Genomic DNA, 19,985 nt, shown 5'->3' on the forward strand with positions numbered 1-19,985 from the left:
GCCCAGTGCTAACCTGTTCTGGTTCTATGCCAGCAGTCATAGAACCAAGTGGACCATAGATGACAGCATGAAAATCTTGGATATGGTGCAGATTATTGGTTCATAAACAAAGTGGTTCCAGTTTTAACTAGAACCAGTTAACCCCTGGAAAGACCATAGATTTAAGGCATGAAAAATCCTGGGTCCGGTGCAAGAACCTTGGTCCATAAAAAATGTGGAATTAGCCTAGTGTTAACCGGTTTCAGTTCGTCATAAAACTGGAACTGGTAGACCTGTTTATGGACCACGTGTCTTGCACCATACCCAAAATGTTCATGCTGCAACTGCCAACGAGTCATGTCCCCAAACACCAATCTCTACACCAAACTGCCTCTGTTTGGTTGGTTTTCCATTAAGTCATGCTTCTTCTACCCATGAAAAAGCTCTCCCAAACAAAAACGTTCCCAATCAATACAAACAGATTAACCTACACAAACAATATTGGAAAAAACTTGGCTTTCTGCATAAAACTCCCCTAGAAGCTTACTAAATAAGTCACTTTCTATATCATCAAGCCATTACCAAACAAGTTGTCCCATTAAGCTCATTAAGTTGCTAACAAAACACTTGGAGCTTATTCGGTCGGCTATACATGACTATTTGACAGTGGCTTAATGGCATAGGAAGTCTTGTTCAATAAGCTTCAAGGGGAAAACTTTTTGCAGAAATCCAAGTTTTTTCCAAACCTGTCCCTCCCAATTAAAAAACACGCTACTTCCATGTATAAAAAACCTCCCAAACAAAAACTTCCTCAATCTATATAGACATATTAATCCACATGGCCAACTTTATCCATATAGGACTTGATGGAAAACCAACCAAACATCCCCTAAATCTCCATCCCATGATCTAAACCTTGTGTAGCATGATACAAACCCATAAAATGTATATTTAGCACAAGACTCTAAACCAAACCAAACGAACCCAGTATGTCCCATCCGGAGGTGGGATTTGGAAGGGGTAAGATGAACGCAGCCTAACCTCTAATCTCTACTCAAAAGAGTCGATAAAATTTTCAGTGAAGACCCCCTATTTGTGATTGATTCAATGACGGACACAAGCACAAAATGAAAACAGAAAGATGAGCAGAGACCCACGATTAAAAATTAAACAAGTTATGAACTTTCTCCGACCAATATCAGAGTTAGAAATGAACAAAAAACAAAAAGAGGATTCATTTGTGATCAATCCAGGTAGTAGTCCTTTCCTTCCCATCTCCTTGAATATCAATGGTGAAGGAACTCAAACCCTATACACATTTCTTCTAACTTTCTAAATCCTCATTACTACCAGGGAGAGTGACCATTCCACCAGAGCAACAAAATAAGCTCCTATTTCAACCCACCCACAAAAAAAAAACACAAAACAGTACACAACTAAGTTTCATAACAAAACACAATAAGTAAACATTTAAAGATTGTAAAAGAAAGAAGCAAACTTACTTCTATCATCATCTGCACATTCTCTCCTTCCTTTCTGCTTTCCTTTCCAACCATGCTTTATATCACCCACAACATATATCTCAGGGTTTATATTAGCTTTTCTCTTATTCATCGGTGAATAATACCATCTGTCATGATTACCATTCAAGTGCCACCGTTTCCTGCCCCACTGCTATTCATTCCGAGCACAGGCATCGATCGTTGAGCAAAATCCAGAAGCAGTTTCCTCTGGTTTTCATTCGTATGAGGAAGGCTAGCACGCAAGAGTTCAACGGGCATTTCCCGGCTAATGGCTTTTGCAGCATCCGACCCAATAACAGCCATATCGGTTGGACCGCCTCCCTGTGTCAGCAACGATTGGACAACAGTATCATATTTACTAAAACAGTATTTGGTCAGAAGTCCAAAAAAAGCATCAAAAGAGGCCTGCCAAAACGCCCGATTAGGCATGCTGCAGTTACTGACGGCGTGTGGGTCTGTTAAGAGTTCGGTTCCTCTTTCTAGTACGGATTTTATAACAACAGAAGCCCCATCGCCTGCAGGACTTCCAACAGGACGAAGTGGAGGATGCTCCGTGGAACAAACAACGGATGCTAGACAGGCGGCAAGAGCTCGAAGTTCCATCCCACGAATAGAAGATGAAACATTCGTTGCAAGATTGTTAGCGGTTGCTGCTGCTCCAGGATCTGAGGAAAGACCTCCGAACAAGAATCTTAAATGGCGAAAAACCGCCATGCAAACTATGCGGGTTAGCTCACTTCCAGGGGAGAGATGTTGGAGGTACCTTGAGAGAAGTTTTCGACCCTTTGGGAGAGAAACTAACCGTAAGAAAACAAGATCATCTTTGGGAGTCAACTCTACTGTTTGACCATTTTTGCCTAGCAGATCAACAAGCTGAAGCGATGTTGCTAATCCTTCGAGTAAAACTTGTCGCCTTTGACGTAATTGGGCTCCACCATCTTGGAGCTGATTGAACTGAAGAAAGCGATCAATATCATCGACATCCAGAAGAAGACAAATGCCGTCCTCAATGGTGACTCTAGCTGCAAGCATGGGCTCTTGTTCCAATGGTTTATCCAACATTTTCTGATCAGTGTTGCCGCTAGCAGACGACTTTGGAGGATCGACCTCAAGAAGTGGGCGAGGTCGACGTATCGAAGAAAAAGAAACCCTTCCCAAAGCATCAACCTGAAGAAAAGCATGTGGCTCGTTAGCAGCACGAGCTCTGGGAGGACAATCCCTCAACTGGGTTGGGCAGAAATGGTGTCTCAACTTCGCACCGCTAGATTTGTTAGCCAGGCAAGCTTGGTGATAGTAATCATCGACATAAGGATCGTTACTGTGTGTAGCAGCAAGCTGCATTCTGAGAATATTTTCGATCTCATCAGCCGTCATGTACTTTGATTTGAACTGTGGCCATCCACTGGTGTCAAACCCCGATTGGGGATATCTCTGACCTGGTCTACCTTTGGGCATTGGTTTAGGCCTTGGATCCCTTGGACCAGCCATCCCAAAAACTTCAAAATTGTTCATCAGTGGTGGGGATGGAGAGAGATGGTGATTCATTAGTTGGGGCAATTGGGGCTGCAACCCAGATAAATGGCCAAAAGATGGCTGAAATTGGTGATGCAACCGATGTTGCTGTGGTGGCAGCAAACCGTTCTTATGAGCAAGCTGTTGTTGCAACATACCATTTGAAAGATCAGGTTGGTCTCCTGGATATAAACTATTCTGACCCGTCCACTGGTTAGGCATCCGGTTATTAACAGATGGAGCAAGAGGACGAAACTGGGGAAGATTCCCACCGAATTGCGATCCATGAGGCATCCCACCCATCTGAAGCTGCGGATTTGACAATGGAGATATATTGGAGAAAGATGGCGGCATCTGGTGGCCACTGCCATGAAACTGAGCATTAAGATGATGTAATTGATGGCTTGCTGGAGGTTGAGGAGACCCACCTGGACCGCCAGGTGGAGGGTATGAAACGAAAGAAGATTTGGGAACCGGAACCGGCTCACTAGAGAAATGCAAATGCTGACTAAGGTGGTGCGGTTGCTGCTGCTCAGGGTAAGATGATGTTCTGTGGAGATGCTTTGATTCATCTAGCAGGCGCTGGTTAAGGTTCTGTTGTTGATGCTGCTCGGGATAAGATGATGTTCTGTGAAGGTATAGCTTTGATTCATCATTCAGCTGCTGGTTAAGATTCTGTTGTTGATGTTTCTCAGGGTAGGAAGATGTTCTATGAATAAGCATTGATGCATCTTGAAGAGGAAATGAAGGATTTGACCATCTATTGCTATCCTGAGCACTTTCTGCATCAAAAATATCCTGATCGAACCAGTTGGTGTATTCTCCTCCCTGTGCCCATTCAGCTGCAGATGAATCTGGAAGAAAAACAACACAAAAAATAACAAGCCCTCATGTTAATACATGACAACTATATTTATATATATATATATATATATAGAGAGAGAGAGAGAGAGAGGGGGAAGTTCATGGTAAACCCCCACAAAAACTGAAAAAGTGAGGAACACACTGGTAACCAGTCATCTGGTACGGTATGCACATGTACGTACAAGTTATTGGAGTTGTTTCTTGGTTTTTATGCACGTGTCCATGTTAAGCACATGTGCATACCGGACAAATTGCTTACAAGTTACTTATATGCATGTGCATACCGTCCAGATAAATAGTTACCAGGGTGTTCCTCAGTTTTTCATTTTTTTGCGGTTTTTCCCTGAACCTGACCCTACACATGTGAGTGTAAAGGCAAATGAGAACCACAAAAAGGTTGAGAACTCGTGAGAACCAATCTTAATTACTTGTTTCACATGAATTTGTTTTATCTAAGGCTAAGATTTAAGGTACAATGTGAAAGTTTTCATCATTTTTTGAGATGTATAGTTTGTTTCACAATGTGAAACAATACGTTAAGATTGGGCCTTTGATGAACAATACGTTAAGAATGGTTCTCACGGGTTCTCAACTTTTTTTATGGTTCTCACATGATTAGCCCTGTATATACATACACACACGAGAAACCCATGATTGAATCCAATCTCAAAAGAAAACTATTTTAATCAACAAGAACAGGTGTACTAACTTTCTCTTGATCCTTGGTCACCAAAAACTCCAACACTTGTCCCCATGACATCTTTGTTGAGCTACATAAATAGGACGAAAAACCAAATATCAAATGACAAGAGAAACAAACAAAAATAGCATGCTACACATCTAATTTTCCAATTATTCTAACTTATTGATCAATTAATCAACGTTAAGCGAAAGTTCCATAATCTCTTATGGGGCTGCTTCTACCTTCCCATAATAAGGTTTGAATGGATTTAGGCGATCGAGCGACCCTCTATAGCCTTAAATTGTCTAAGGGAGGATTAAGCGGAAGAAAAAGCAGTTCATTATATAAAATATAACTATGAGTACATATATATACTACATTATTTTGGCACAAAGCACAATTACTTCTCCACATGACCAGTTACATTCTTCCATTTACAAAAGATCTTTCATATTGTGCCCAATCCCAAAATTAGCGGTATCTAATAAGTTATTTTCTTTAGTGATATTGCCAAACGTGATACCCCCCCCCAAAAGATACAAGTAGAACACCAGGTAGAGAGACCCAATCTTGGGTTACCCATACAGATTTGGAAATATTACCTTCTAATTGTGAAAAGTTGATTAACTGACTTGATATACTTTGGAGTATGGAACACTATGTTCAACAATTGGTTGCTAGTCAAAGTAGTGGGGATACTTAAGCATAGGTGCCTGATTAAGCAGCCCTAACGAACCAAATCGTTAAGCAGACACTTAAAGCCTAGGCAGATGATTAATTGGCTCTAAGCAATGATTTTTTGAACACTGGCTTAAAACACAACGTACAATTGGCTTATTAACTTTCTGGCTGGAACTTTCTACCTTACCCTGGGCATGGTTTGTCAAATATAGCTTATAATTACTTCTAAAGTCCGAGAATAAGTATCCACCTTCAAGAGCAAGTGACTACTTACCTATTCTACCCTTAATTATGAGATGGAGAAACTCAGTAATCTCTTTATTCTTAGGATAAAATTGTCATTTAGTGGAGTAAATTACACAGTTCTACTCGCCAGCCCTAGATAATAAACTCGACCACTTTGAATGAAGTCACAACATCAACTGCAATTGCGTATGATGTCTCCACCTCAGGACTCAAGGAGAATCCATACCAGATGCAAAAAATAGCCCACATTTGACTCTTTAACTGTCAAATCATAATTTTTTACTTCTTACATTTTAAGGAAGGTCCATAAATATATTAAGTTACATAAAAATAGTAAAATAGAACATGGTGGATAGAAAAACCAATAGAGTTTGCTCCCTCCATCCCGTGAACATTGCAAAGCATCTATTTTGGAAAACTTAAGTTTTAGTTACCAATTTGCCTATCATCATCATTGCAAACACGAGAAATATTGGCGTTCGTCCATTAGACATTGACGGATATTGTAGGTATTTGACAAGTAAACAAATAGTTCCAAAAACTATGTTCCATCAAATGTTGCAAATTCATGGGAAAGATTTGTATGTTAAACTTCAATTGAAAAAGAAACTAGATCAATGTTTAGTGAAAGAAAGACTGAAAGAGTGGAGGGAGAATGAAGATAGAAAAAAGACATAAATTGGTATTTGAAAGAAAAACGGTAGAATACATTTTGAGGAAACATGAAGAGTGAAGAGTGATCATATGATTGCATGCTGATAGAGGATAAAACATAAGAAAAACTTGAGTCATCAAGATGGAAGGGGGGGCTGAGGAAAGTTATTATCTCATGTCTGTAGCTAGCCTACTGTGCCCAAAAATATTGAGCAAGAACTAAGCAATTAACCAAAATACAGTCGCCATCACATTGCACAGATTGGACAAGAAAGCAACTAAACTAAATCAGACCAAAATCAACTCAGTGATGTAACTTAAAAGCATATGTGACAACAACACAATTGATACACCTTGTGACCATGACTAGTAATATCAGCATTCACATAATAATGACAACTTCAAAGCTAACCTAAAGGTTATTCTTTCTAAAGACAATCGCCATCACATTGCACAGATTGGACAACTAAGCAATTAAACGAAATCAGACCGAAACCAATTGAAATAAACTTAAAAGCATATGTGACAACACAATTGGCACAGCTCATGACCATGGTTGGTAATCATCAGTAACATTATTACTTATCAGGCAGGCATTCACATCAAAAAGACAATTTCAACCTACACCTGAGATTAATTCTTTCTACAGCTTCTTCTATGGACATGATCTGCAGAATACCCTAGATGCCAATGCAACCATCGCACTAGAAATTTGTGATATGGTGCTCAAGGAAGAAAAACAATTAGATACATCCAAAGCCACGTATGCTGGTAGAAATGCTATAAGAAAAATGTATGCTACAATCAACAATGTGAATTGTTAAATCACAGTAAAAACCATTGTCCTGCATCAGAATCGAAATACTAAAAATTCTAGACAAGTACTGGCATCAGATTAAAAGATAAAGGACCTTGCATCCAATACGGTCAAACATTAGGCAGTAGCAAACTTCTACCTATGAAAATTTAATTCCCCAAATGCTCCTCCCCCATGAACCACGATTAATGAATATGCAGAAAAGATAAAGATATCACTTGATCTCAATACTTGATTAATATGGCATAGTTCATGATAATAATTATCATTTCAGCTTTCAATGAAGCTAACCTTTGAAAATGTGGTGGCAAGATCATCGATTCCTGGAAACACACCCTGCAACATAAAACACTATCATTTGTCAAATTCACATTCCCAATATCCGCATATGAGAATTACATAAAATAAGCAAAACAAAAGTTGCATTATAGCATGCTTGAAAAGAAGAGAAAAAGGAAGACATACCACAACAAATTATGCCACATAAATACTGAAAAATGCATTCTAAATTAATCCAGTGCAGCATCCATGTATGTAATTAACAGGTTGACTTAAGGGGCAGTTACCGACTCTCTAAACCTTGAAAGAATTGCTCAGTTATGAGCATCAGAAATACCAAACAACTGAAAATAAGTGCGAAGCAACTGATAATTGTATCAATGAGAACTCTGCACCATTGTTTCATTGACCATCATAGTCAATTACACATAAAGAACAAAATTTGATTCCAATGAAGCGGATGGATCATAAAAAAATACAAAGAATATTTTGCATGTATGTTGCATTAAATTCTATGAACTGTGAATGTCATTTACATATTTAATAATCATCCAAAAGTGTCACTTGTTAGATTCTATCAACTGCCATGGATTTGAGATGATGCATGTACCCAAAAGAGTGACTTGTTGTCAGAGTCTATCCAAAAGAGTGACTTGTTGTTAGTAACAAATTTCTATCTTAATTATAAAAATTTAGTTGAAAACTGACCTAAACTGAGCAACGAATACAGAAAGCATGGCAACAATCCAAAATAATTACAAATACCAACAGAGATAGACAGCATGATAAATTTCCTAATGGACTTCCTCATTAGCCACAGAACAGCAAAGCTGGCAACTGTGCCTTCCTCATGCAATGTACATATTTCTCCTACAAAGATTGGCACATATCGAGCAGAGAGAGGCTGACAACTTGGTCAAATTAATGGATAGAGCATAACTGTTCTTACTTTTAAGACATGTACTTCTATTTATATGGCTACAGAAAAACGATTTAAGTAAGAAAAAGTGCACAAAGACAGACATCATATGTGCAGCATTGGTATTTGGAAGGATGGTGATTGAAGTAGAAACAGCTCAATACGGAAATGTCATCTGATTCTCACAGAGAAAATGGTTATAAATTGTTTTGGTCTTTTGGACTTGAGTGGAAGTATAAAAACTACTTTTTGGTGTGGTCAACTGATTTAACTCAGCAATGATGCTATTGCAAAAACTACGGCCATTCTGAATATGAAGACTAAAAAGGATGAGCATCTCCATGTCCACCATCAGGTAAATAGAGTTTTCAGTGAAACACCAAACAAAATAATCAATCATCATAATCATTTTTCTTCACGTACATGCTTCTGTGAAACACCACATAATGATCTAGTGTCCTTGATATCATGCAAGTATTTTCTAGCAACATGCCGGTATGACCTAAGAATTGGAATCGGAAGGTGAAAGGCCTTCCCCGCCATGGAATAAATCATAAAAAGGAGCATAGAAGTACCAGACACGATATTCCATGTTCTGCTTGTGGGAATATAGCATAATTTGCATCTATCCAATATCAACAATCAAGTTGTAATCAACTAGTTAATTTTGAACATCACCAGGTTAAGACAACACACCAAATGAAGAAAACTGAGACACAGGCATAAAATAATAAACTTATCAGCAAAATGAATACCTCATCTTGCTCCAATTGGTACTCTTCATCCTCAAATTTGGCAGCTGGAAGGTCTTCCTCTTCATCTTCCAGACCTCCCAACTCAACTTCTTCAAGAACTTCATTTCCAAAGAATGCATACTGCGATGCATCAAATACAGTACCACCTGCATAGTAAGATCCATGAGTTCAAGTTCAATAGTGCTGCACATTTAGCATGAAAAGTCTACACATCCAGATTGGGATAAAACTGAAAGATAAAACATTTGATCAAGGTGAAAGCTCTTAATGCTAGTAAAATTTGCTATTTTGTAAGTATGTAACAGAAATTAAAAACCACAAGCCAGGTCCATATCATTGTGGGAGTTATGGAAGTTAGGCAGGTTCAAAAACCAACAATTTCAACTCTAGGCCATCCATGGCAGCGAATGCTGTAAATGAATCTAACTCAATCACATACAACCAGCAACCCATCTATTCTCTCGATATGGTCATTGGAAACTCCTCGTTTCCATAGCACAAAAGGGGATAAAGATAAACAATTTAACAAAATCTAAACACGTAGAACAGAAAAGCAATAAATACTTCAAAATCAAATAGATGCATACAAGATCTATACAACGTCAATGCAGTCTAAAAACCATACAAGAAATCTGAGGAGATCGAACTAGAAGCGTTGAAAAAAAAAACCTGCTGAATTCGAACCAAGTTGTTGATTATGATCTCGAGGATCAACGAGTTGTTGAGTATCACCTCCACCTCCCAATCTTTCCATGCTTCAACTCTTCCACTACGAAACCAGAAACGACGAAACGAAATACACCAAAAAATGTTGAAAACTTGTGAATCAAAATTGATTTCTAAACCCTAAAACGAGCCAGAAGAGGCGAAATACAACGAATACGTTGGAGGAGAATAATTAAGAACCATGAGTGAAAGAAACCCTCGACCGATATATCCTAGGGTTTGTGATCAAGAATTAGGGGAAGGGGGAAACCAAGATTTGTTGGATAACGATTAGAGTACAAGTGGTTTATATATAGAGGACGGTGAGGTCAAAAGTTCGAACATGAAGGCTTGGTTTCCAACAATCAATAAATCGGTTCCATGGGACCATCTTGGTTCGATGGTCCGAAACCTTTCTTTATGGACACCAATCTGAGGGGATTTTGGGATCGAATTCAAGACATGTATTTTATTTGGACAAAGTCACATCACCTCTTAACCAATAGTGCTACACGTTGGAGGCAGATAAAAACAGTATTATTGTGTCGGTGAATTATGCTTCTCTTATGGTCGTTAACTGTTATATCATCGTTACAGTGACGCGAGTGACTGTCCAACTGATATTGTATGTTTATATAATTGTAATGTTATTTATATGCAACTAGATTCGTTTCTAGTGATTTAACGTGCAAGGATGGCAAATTTGGATGGTTATTAAATTGTTTTCTATGCTCGTTTTTCCATGTGCAACACGCATATGCTTAAGCGGTTAAGCTCCCTTGTAATTTAATCCATGTGGAAGGTTCCTATCTTTTCTTTTCTTTTTTTGATTAACCTGAATATCCAACCCGCTATGTGAGCCGACTAATCCTAGGGCGACCACCTGCTTTGCAGATAGCCCGGAGTCATCGCATTTGAACCTCCGTGGCCACAAGGGATTTTTTATTTCTCCTTGGATTTGAACCTGGAACCTCCTGATACTTTTGACCTTTGGAGTCAAGCTCAAACCAATCATGCACCACCATTGTGGTTTAGATGTGAGAAATACAAGCTTGTGATGCTTGAAGTTTTTGTTTTCCATTGAACCAGTTATTGTGGTTACTTCTGATCCTCGTACAGTTATGGGTCTTTGTAGTTTAGGTTATTAAAACAATAAGTTTTCAATGATGGGTATTGAAACATATAATTCCGTTGTGAGTTGTTGAACTGTTGGGTCAAAAATTGTAACACCCGAAAATCTTTCCATTTTTCCTACTTCGTGCGCATCAAGGGTTTTCGTCCCGTTACTGAGGTACGTGTTTTCACCCACGTATTTAGAGCTTTAGTCACTCTAATTCCTTTAAATTATTCTTTATTAGTATTTCTACATATATATTATATAAGTATTTTTTTTATAGATTAACTTTTAGGTAAGTTCTTTTTTTTAATTACAGTAGAGTAGAGGAAGGGGGGGTACATGCCACCTTTTGGGTTGTCCTATCCTCCTTGTACTATGGAAATCATCTTTTCCTTAGAGGTCCTTTCCCTTCCATGGTGGTCCTTAACATCTGGTTTGTTTTTTTTTAAAGGGATAAGTCTTTGGGGGGGGGGGGAGGATGGGAGGGAGATATAGAAAAACGAGATCAGTCTCCTTCTCTTGGACTTAAGGCAAGGCCCCAGCTGTGGAAACCACCGGAGTGCCGATCCTCATCCGAGAGTTGCAACCACTGTCAATTAGGCCTACCTTCATGCCAGCCACGCCATCTCCGTGCCTCCAGCCCCAATCTTTTAACACCCCCGACCTCTTTGCGTTTTAGTCGGTATCTGGAAGCAGAAGACGCTGCCATTCTTCACCCTTCGGAAATAGCAGCAGCAGCAAACAATGTAGCTACCGCCTTGCATCCTTCGTTCTTCACCCTTCTGAAACAGCAACAACAACAGGTGGTATGGCTAATGTTTTGCTTTCCTTGCAGTTTTCTTCATGCAGCAACAACAACCACAACGATGCTGTTACTGGACTGCTTCGCCAAAACAGCCACGGCTGTTGATCTGTCTTTTGCCACTACGTCGAGCAAACAGCAGCCTCGGCTGAACTGTTACCGAGCTACTTCGCGCAAAACAGCAGGCGTTATTGGCCTATTCCTTCGCAAGCCTCACGTGAGCAGCGGGTGCTGTTTTGTTGTTTTCGTTCTGCTCGACCCTCCAACCGCGTACCCTTAATTCTTTCCCCGTCGCTTGCGTGTTTTAGGACCGCTTTAGGCAGCAGCAGTCGCTGCCGTGCCATCTCGCTCACAGCAAACAGCACCACTGCTATGCTGTTTTTCCTTGGCTGCATCTCGTACCCAWTCGGCAGACAGCAAACAGCACCCTTGTTGTGCTGTTTTTTTGCGTCCTTTGCCCGATCATCAATCAGCAGGTGCGGTCGTGCTTTAGCGGACATCATACATCAAACAGCAACAACAGTCGCTGTTGTCCGTTTTTCTTCGCCTACCTTGCGTCTATCGGATTAATCCCGAGAAATTAGGATTTATCCTAAATCCTACAAGTGAGTTCATCCCACTCCCTTTTATGAGAACTCATACTATTTCTGTTGGTGTGTTTTATTTATTATATGCCCTAAAATTTATAGAATTTACTCGCTTAAATGAAGAGAACGTTTTAGGTGAAAAGTGCATAAACTTGGGAATTTCATTAATTATACTTGGATGAGTTAAGAAGGGACTTTATTCAATAAATGGGATCCATATCCTCACTGTATTTTCTCTTGGTCATAAAGCTAAAGAGAAAACCCCTTTTAGTTACATATGGTATACCTTTCTAGTAAAGAAGGGTATTTTATTCGATTAAGGACTCATATAAAGATCTTATCGTGAATACGTGCCTTTATGCTTAAGTTATAGCTTTTGAACATGACATTAAGAGGTAATGGATTATGGGCATGAAAGTCGTTTTGTTTAATCGTGTGAAGAATGATGTAAGTTGGATTTAGGCATTGTGATTATTATGTAATTTACAATTCTCCTTCTCACCCCACTCGAAAATAGGCATTGCGATTATTATGTAATTTCCGAGATAAAGAGTTTAGGATCACGACCGACTACATGACTGGTTTAGGTTGATGTCGATGGTATTAAACCTATAAGTGATGCTCTATAACGTCGATTTATGACTTACTTTGTGTCCGTCATAACCAACGGTAAATCGGGTCTCCCTCGTCATCCTCAGATGTTTTGGCTCCTCCGCGTGATATTTCCGATTAATTGCTTTCTTACATCGTTTGAATTTACGTCAATCTGTATATATATAAATATATATATATATATATATATATCCATATTTAAAAGGTTTTATAGTTACCATTATTTCATTGATTGAACTCACTAGGTGTAAGACTAACACTTCTTCTTGATATGACTTGTATATCAGGTTTCTTTAGCGGCGGGGCTAAAAAGGGTTGAGAGGAGCGTTGGTTCGTGAAAGGCTCTTTCGTAGTTATAGCCTTTGTTACTTTTGAGCGTTGCATTTAGATGTTCGATATTTTTTAGAGATTGATAAAAACACCCGTCTTTAAACTAGATATAGAATAATCTAGATTAGTAGGTTGTTATTTATCTTCTCAATAGCTGAACTGTAAACGCTATACTATTACTTTTTGTTGGGTGAATTTTAATTCAAGTTTCTGGTTCTCGTTAAATATTTTCGGTTTAAATTATCTTTTCTTTTTTTAGGGTGTTACAAAAACTATATCACTTAGCTGAACAAGATATGTGCAACCATTATGTGTAAGTAAGAACATGTTTATTAACATTGGCAATTGTTGATTAAATAGAGAAAAGAGGATTTAATGAACCATATCATAATCATGGGTTTATATTTGTGGGGATCGTGCGAAAAGATCCAATACCATGGATCCTTGTTCTTGATTTGACATAATGACATATCAGTAACTAAATCTTGGTCGATATTATCATATGTTGTACTTCAAAATTTCGAAGAAAGACTTGTTGATGTTGCAAACAAAACTACGGTGGTTGCTTTCAAGACAATACCTTACCCTTATTCACTATTCGTGTCATACTCAAATGACCATTGGACAGTGTGTTGTCATCAGGGCCGTCCATTGGGCTGTTAAATATGCCTTTTAGAACAGGGCCCCCAATGTTTTGGGGCCCAAATTTTACAGCCCGTGTATATAACTATTAGTCTATTAGTTCCATTTGGCCCAATTTTACAGCAAGGGCACCGTACGAGGCATGATCGGCTACCGTTTCCTTGCGTTCACGACGACACACTCGCACACCGCACGATTGACGATTGTCGATTTCATACCTGGACACGCTGGACCAGAACCAGAACCAGGCGTGCAGCGGCAGCGGTGCAGACCAGTCGACCAGACTATCACCTCGTGCCCTCGTCGCCTCGATCTCCCCTCTCCTCTCTATCCGTCCCGTCCTCGATTATCGTCGATTGAATTCTTCAAAATGGCTAATGATTCGGACCATTCGGTTTTAGATATGCAACGGCAACTAGAACAAAGGTAATTATGCATACACAAATTGTCAAATTCGGTTTCTAAAGGTGGTTGATTTTAACCTAATTCCTAAATCCTAGGTGGTTGATTTTAACCTAATTCCTAAATCCTAAAGGTGAGATAAATATCCAAAGTTCTTTATCTGTAATTATGTATCACAAATTGTCAAATTCGGTTCTTTTTTTTTCCATTATATGTGACTTGTGAGAGGTTATGTATTACAGTATTAGCTAATTAGGATATGTTTTTCAATTTTCACCTTCCTAATGTTGTTCTGTGTGTTGAATATGTATACACAAATGGTCTCCCTGGAAGTGTTGTTCTGTAATCTGTGTGTAGTTCACTGAAGTTCAGTAGTTCAGTTGTTTGAATATGGTTCCAGTGTTGTTCTGTGTGTAATCTGTAATCTGTCAAATTCGGTTCCTAGTGTTGTTCTGTGTGTTTGTCCAAACTTCAAATTATTATTTCTTATTTCTAATATATGTTAATATGTACATGTGTTTATCTCTTGCAGTGCAATCAAAATCTTTTGGGACTTGAGACTTGGGAGGACCAACCATCAATAGCTAGAAGTAGTACTATCATCCTCACTCAGGTTATTTTGTTCCTCATCTTTTTTATTTTACTTATTTCAGTTCTAATATGTCTTATAGGGTTAGAAAATATGATTCTGGATGTCAAAAACGTAAATTTTTTATAATAATGTAACAGGGCCTCCAAAAAGATTGGGACGGCCCTGGTTGTCATATCAGTTTATACTTTGAAAAGGATTAAAAATTATGCAAGGATGACAAATGTCTCCAGATGTTGACCAACATTAAATGCATGAATTCTTATAAAAGGGAAAATGAGTCTTGTTACTGATTTTTATATGTGCAATGTTTTCCCTAAGCAAAACCAACCTGTTACGGCAAGAGGAAAATCGTATGTTTCTTTATAAATTTCAAAAGTGTTATTAATGAGTGTTTTTAAGTTATCTTTGTGAGACAATTATTTTATATCTCAATAGGTTGTTTAGGTTAGATTTACCATTTATTCTTCTGCAAACAGTATGTGATTCACCAAAGGGTCTTTAGCCTAGCGGTATGTGAGTTTTTGGCCTTTTAGCAGGTCAGAGGTTCAAACATCACAAAAGATGAGAAAGGTGTGTGATTTTATTTGTTTTATTTACCGTATATAAATATTATAATACTTAAAAAAAACGTGATTATTATGATCTATGTAAGAAGAATTGGAGTTTAATTTTTTTTTTGTGTTATATTCAACCTTCACTTTTGAAAATACTTATGTATTTGACATTCCATATACGACCAAATACGTGTGTTTTCCCTATATATATATATACACTATATTATAAGACATTTGACAAAAACTCTTAAAAACTTTTTTTATGCACGAAGTACTGTTTATTGATGCATATTACTTAAAATTAATATTACAAGTTATTGACAACTTATTAAAGTTTAATGTTTGAGTTCGTGTAACTAACTGCGAATAAACATCTCCTTTTAAATATAAAAAAATTAAAATATAATTAGGATAATCATTGAGTTGTAACAAAATACTTAATTATTATTAAACCAAAAATAAAGAATGAATTAAAAATTAAAAATTATAATAGAGATGTACTTTTTTTTTTGTAAGGGTGTCTGGGCCAAAGCCCGACTAATCCCCGGCAAATTTGGAGGCTAAACATGGCCCTACTTAAATGTCGCCAACACTCCCCTCCCAGGGCTCGAACTCGGGTTCATGACTATGCCATGCCCAAGCCTTTACCACTAGGCTGGAAGATCTTTGACAATAGAGATGTACTTTATTGCATTATGCGAGTATTCATCTAGTATATATTAACCAATTTTTTGAATCATGAGCATTTTCGTTTTTTATTGATTTTTCTGTCATTTACTCAATAAAAAACCACAGGGTCAAAATCATAAAATTGATTTTGATCGGGTAAAACCTAAAAGACAACAAATGACGAACATGTCTTTTATTTAACGGATTTTTTTAATGACAGTTAAAGGGAGGGATTAAATTCAAATGTTTTACAAACTACGAAGATAATTTTGTAACAAATTTGTAGTTTACTCTAATTTTTTTTTTTTTTGTAGATATCGAATTTTGAAGTAATATTTAAGAAAAAGTTATTACGTGGCTATAACTATCAGTGATCTTTAATAATAACATATTGATGTGTGTGTTTTTAACCTGATAAACACTTATATGATAAAAATCATCACTTTTATTTACCAGATAAGACTTTTGATAATTGTTTTCCATTTTACTGGATAAAATTTTCGGTTCTTATTACGTTCATCCAGTAAGGTAATTGAACCGATAAATAAACGGCCTCAGATTTATTATCATTTTATATAAATTCTTTTTTAAAAAAGCATTGAAATAATAAATTTATAGAATATTTTAATAACATAACAAATACCAAACTCTTTAAAGCATTTTATTTATGGCAAATTGAATGAAAAAGTAACGTAATTTAACTTGATTCGTATTTTGGGTAAAATACTTTTAAAACTTTCATTTTGCTACCTAAGATGTAAAATTTTAAACATTTAAGTAGCTAAGTAAACGGTTGAAGCATTAATAGGTTATCATGTTGATGTGACTAGTGATGTGGTATCCAACTCAATATTATTTGCCGATGTAGTTAGTGACATGAATTTTTTTAATTAAAATTAGTTTTCAACCGATTATCCGGATACTTAAATGTTTAAAACTTTATGTTTTAGATATCAAAATGAAAGTTTTAAAAGTACCTTACCCAAAATAAGAATCAAGTTACTTTTTGTTTAAAGATTTTTTACTTTTGATTATATGACAAATCTATACTATATTATAAAACATTTGACAAAAACTCTTAAAAACCATTTTTTATACATGAAATACTGTTTATTTATATATATTACTTAAAATTCAAGATTATATGTAAATTGTGCGTAAGTACAACTTATTAAAGTTTCATGTTTGAATTTGCATAACTAACTGCAGATAAATATAATCATAGAGTTTGTTTCAAATACAACCCATCGCATTTATACAATCAATGCAACCCAATAAATTGAGATATTTATGGAAATGATGAAAGTTCATTTATTATGATTTGAATATTTATGAAAGATGAATATGATTTATTAATTATGATCAATACTTTATATTAAAAAACAATCAAAACTTCTATGAAATCACATATTAATCAAATAAAATGAACGGTTGAGATTGGATTGTATTGGTTGCACAAATGTCAATGATTATATAATAACCAACCTCTATAATCATATAAAAGATAATCATCTCATATTTGATATTAATAGCAATATTTTTTTCAATTTTTACTGATATATGTTCGTATTTAGATTTTATTTAAAAATAAAAAAATTATAATTTTTTTAAAATCACATAAAATTGTATTATTATATCATTTAAAAAAACCAAAACAAAACATTAAAATCATGACGCAGATCAGACTTAGACTTGTGGTTATAAAAAAACTGAGATTCCCCTCGTTCTCAAACTCGGTTCTTAAACACCTATTTTAACACGAAAAGGCATTTGTATTGTGTATTCGAGATTCTCACATCAAACTAGTTTGCTTCGCTTTATACGAATTAGATTTTGATCTTTTTCATGGCTTCTGGTGCTCTAATGGCGGTTTGAATCTTGTATTGAGCATCTGGTTCACATTCAGCAGGTTAAGCCTTCAAATGTCGTTCATCATATGCTATTTCGATTGCTTTATTTTGTGGTTTTCGCGTGGTTTCACAGTGGTTTGAATTCTTCATATCTTATTATCATTGTTTTTTGGCTTTCGTTGATCGTCGTGTTGACGATTTCAGGTTCATTCATGAAATAGGTACTTGTTGACGCTATCTCAACACAAATTTTCATATTAGTAGATCATTCTGTTTGAATTTTGAATTGAGTGCACATTTAGTATTCTGGAGGTAAGCCTTTTACTACGTTTTTTTTTTCTTGTTATAGTTTTGTTTTCTGTATTCTTATTGTTTAAGGATTTCCCTGATTCATTCCCAAATCTGTGTTTCTAGATGCTACTTTTACATGAAAAGCCACATATAGTGATGTAGATGATATTAAATTAAATTAGAGTATTGAATGTAAAACTCTTAGATTGATCATTTTAGCTTTGAATTGTACAAATTGAATCGCTAGACTTTGAGGGTTTGCTGTGGCTTCATAGAGTTTGGAAGTGAGTGCATGTTTAGTACTCTATAGATTAGCATTCACTATGTTTTTCGTATGGTGTTATTAATTTTTCTGCCATTGGTATCCTGATTAATCCATAAAACATGCACTACTTGACACTACTTATAATACTAAAAATCATCTGCAATTGATCGTACACCAAATGCAGCATAGTACTATATGTAAAATCGTAACTGATATGTTTCACGCCCAAATTAATTGGACTTTGTTGCTCAGTTTAGAGTTTTGGGCATGTGCATATTTAGTATTTAGCACCCTGCAAGACATCAACTAAGCCTGAATTACTGATCTTAGATGTATTCTTTTTGCTGTTCTTTTATTTTATCTGCTCCTCTTATTGGTGATCCTAGACCATTCATAAAACATGTACCTCTTGACACCATTTATCTACTCCCCCAAATTTACATATTGTGGCCAGACCATACTAGAAAAGATATCAAACAAGGTCTTTTTGAGTGGAGTTGAGAATAGCCGGTATCATGGATAAAACGAGAGAGGGAAAACTGCGGTGGTGGGTATGCTCGTAGGAGATTGTTATTGACACCAGTGACGAGGGTGGAGGATGTCAAGGCCGAGGGTGTGAAGAGAGGGGCAGGCTGAGGAAGACGTGAGATAAGCAATTATATATGATTATTAACATTTTATGATATTGCTTTTTGGTTGATGTTTATAAGGTGATTTTTGATAAATTAAGAAAATATATGAATAATTAGTTGAAAATGGTGGACTAAATGTTTGAAAGTTGTTTCAAAATATTGGATGAATCCAATGGATAACCAGTAGTAATATCCAATGGATGGAACTGATACGATCAATCACCCATTGGATTGGATTGGATTTGATACCCAATGTTAATTGGATTGAATCTGATGACAAAAACCAAACATCCATTGGATGATTGGATTGGATCGGATCCACCTAAATCCATTGGATTTCAACCGATGAACACCCCTAAACAAGAGTATACAAAAAACAAAAACATAGTGAAGGCTTACCTGCAGAGTACTAAACATGCACTCGGTTCCAAACTCAAACCTCTATGAAACTACAACAAACCACAAAGTAGAGCAATTCAATTTGTATAATTCGAGAGTAAAAATGATCAATCTAAGGGTTTTACATTCAATGCTCTCTTTAATTTAATTTAATATATCACCTACATGTGACTTTTCATGTAAAAGTAGCATCTAGAAATACATATTTACGAATGAACCAGGGAATTATCAACAAGAAGAATACAAAAAACAAAACTATAACAAGAAAAATGAAAAAAACAGTAGTGAAGGCTTACTTCCAGAGTACTAAATATGCACTTAATTCAAAATTCAAACCACTGTGATTCATGTGAAGGCAAAAGAAACACAATTGATCTACTGTTACTACAGGTGAAAATTTAGTATTAAAATGGTGGCTTTAGACATTTCTAAAGACATGACCTCAAATAGGAGTCAGTGGGGATGCATGACTAGGGAGGCAAATTGTGTGTAAGGACTTGTGGTTAATGGGAGCAAGGGAATGTCTGGGAAGGGGTGGGTTAGAGAGTCGAAAAGTAGGTATTAACATACTAGGATGGCCAACTAGGTATCTGCGCCATTGGTTGGGGGAGGGTTATAGAGAGTC

At 36.6% G+C, this 19,985-nt stretch overlaps 1 protein-coding gene and 1 long non-coding RNA gene across 5 annotated transcripts; one reads left to right on the forward strand and one right to left on the reverse strand.

Annotated features, from left to right (window-relative positions):
* Window positions 1–1,141: 1,141 nt before the first annotated feature.
* Window positions 1,142–9,897, reverse strand: LOC112507214 (protein PAT1 homolog). Of its 4 annotated transcripts, none has more exons than XR_003068504.1 (6): window positions 9,581–9,897; window positions 8,912–9,057; window positions 7,250–7,309; window positions 4,588–4,648; window positions 1,482–3,868; window positions 1,142–1,370 (listed from the first exon to the last, which is right to left on the reverse strand). XR_003068504.1 is itself a non-coding variant. In XM_025111684.1 (6 exons), exons 1-6 carry the CDS (start codon window positions 9,663–9,665, stop codon window positions 1,658–1,660), a joined length of 2,121 nt encoding a protein of 706 aa, XP_024967452.1. In that variant the 5' UTR covers window positions 9,666–9,897; the 3' UTR covers window positions 1,396–1,657. The 4 variants fall into 4 exon arrangements, 3 of the variants coding, with proteins under 3 accessions (XP_024967452.1, XP_024967451.1, XP_024967450.1); XM_025111684.1 differs by lacking the exon at window positions 1,142–1,370 and having other exon boundaries at window positions 1,396–1,823; window positions 2,266–3,868; XM_025111683.1 differs by lacking the exon at window positions 1,142–1,370 and having other exon boundaries at window positions 1,396–3,868; window positions 7,250–7,294.
* Window positions 9,898–17,696: 7,799 nt separating this feature from the next.
* On the forward strand, window positions 17,697–18,074 carry LOC112508059. Its single transcript, XR_003068598.1, has 2 exons — window positions 17,697–17,832; window positions 17,978–18,074. It is a non-coding gene; the product is annotated as an uncharacterized LOC112508059 (long non-coding RNA).
* The last annotated feature ends 1,911 nt before the right edge of the window (window positions 18,075–19,985 follow it).

This window comes from Cynara cardunculus, assembly GCF_001531365.2.
Source record: "Cynara cardunculus var. scolymus isolate 2C chromosome LG 2, CcrdV1, whole genome shotgun sequence".
NCBI classification, from domain to species: domain Eukaryota; kingdom Viridiplantae; phylum Streptophyta; class Magnoliopsida; order Asterales; family Asteraceae; genus Cynara; species Cynara cardunculus.

Excerpts from the sequence above, each read along its gene's own strand:
- LOC112507214 (XM_025111682.1), bottom strand. The coding sequence starts at position 9,665 with ATGGAAAGATTGGGAGGTGGAGGTGATACTCAACAACTCGTTGATCCT. Across the intron at positions 9,058-9,580 it reads ACTTGGTTCGAATTCAGCAG|GTGGTACTGTATTTGATGCA; the intron begins GTTTTTTTTTTC and ends CTTACTATGCAG. Across the intron at positions 4,649-7,249 it reads TTGCCACCACATTTTCAAAG|CTCAACAAAGATGTCATGGG; the intron begins GTTAGCTTCATT and ends CTATTTATGTAG.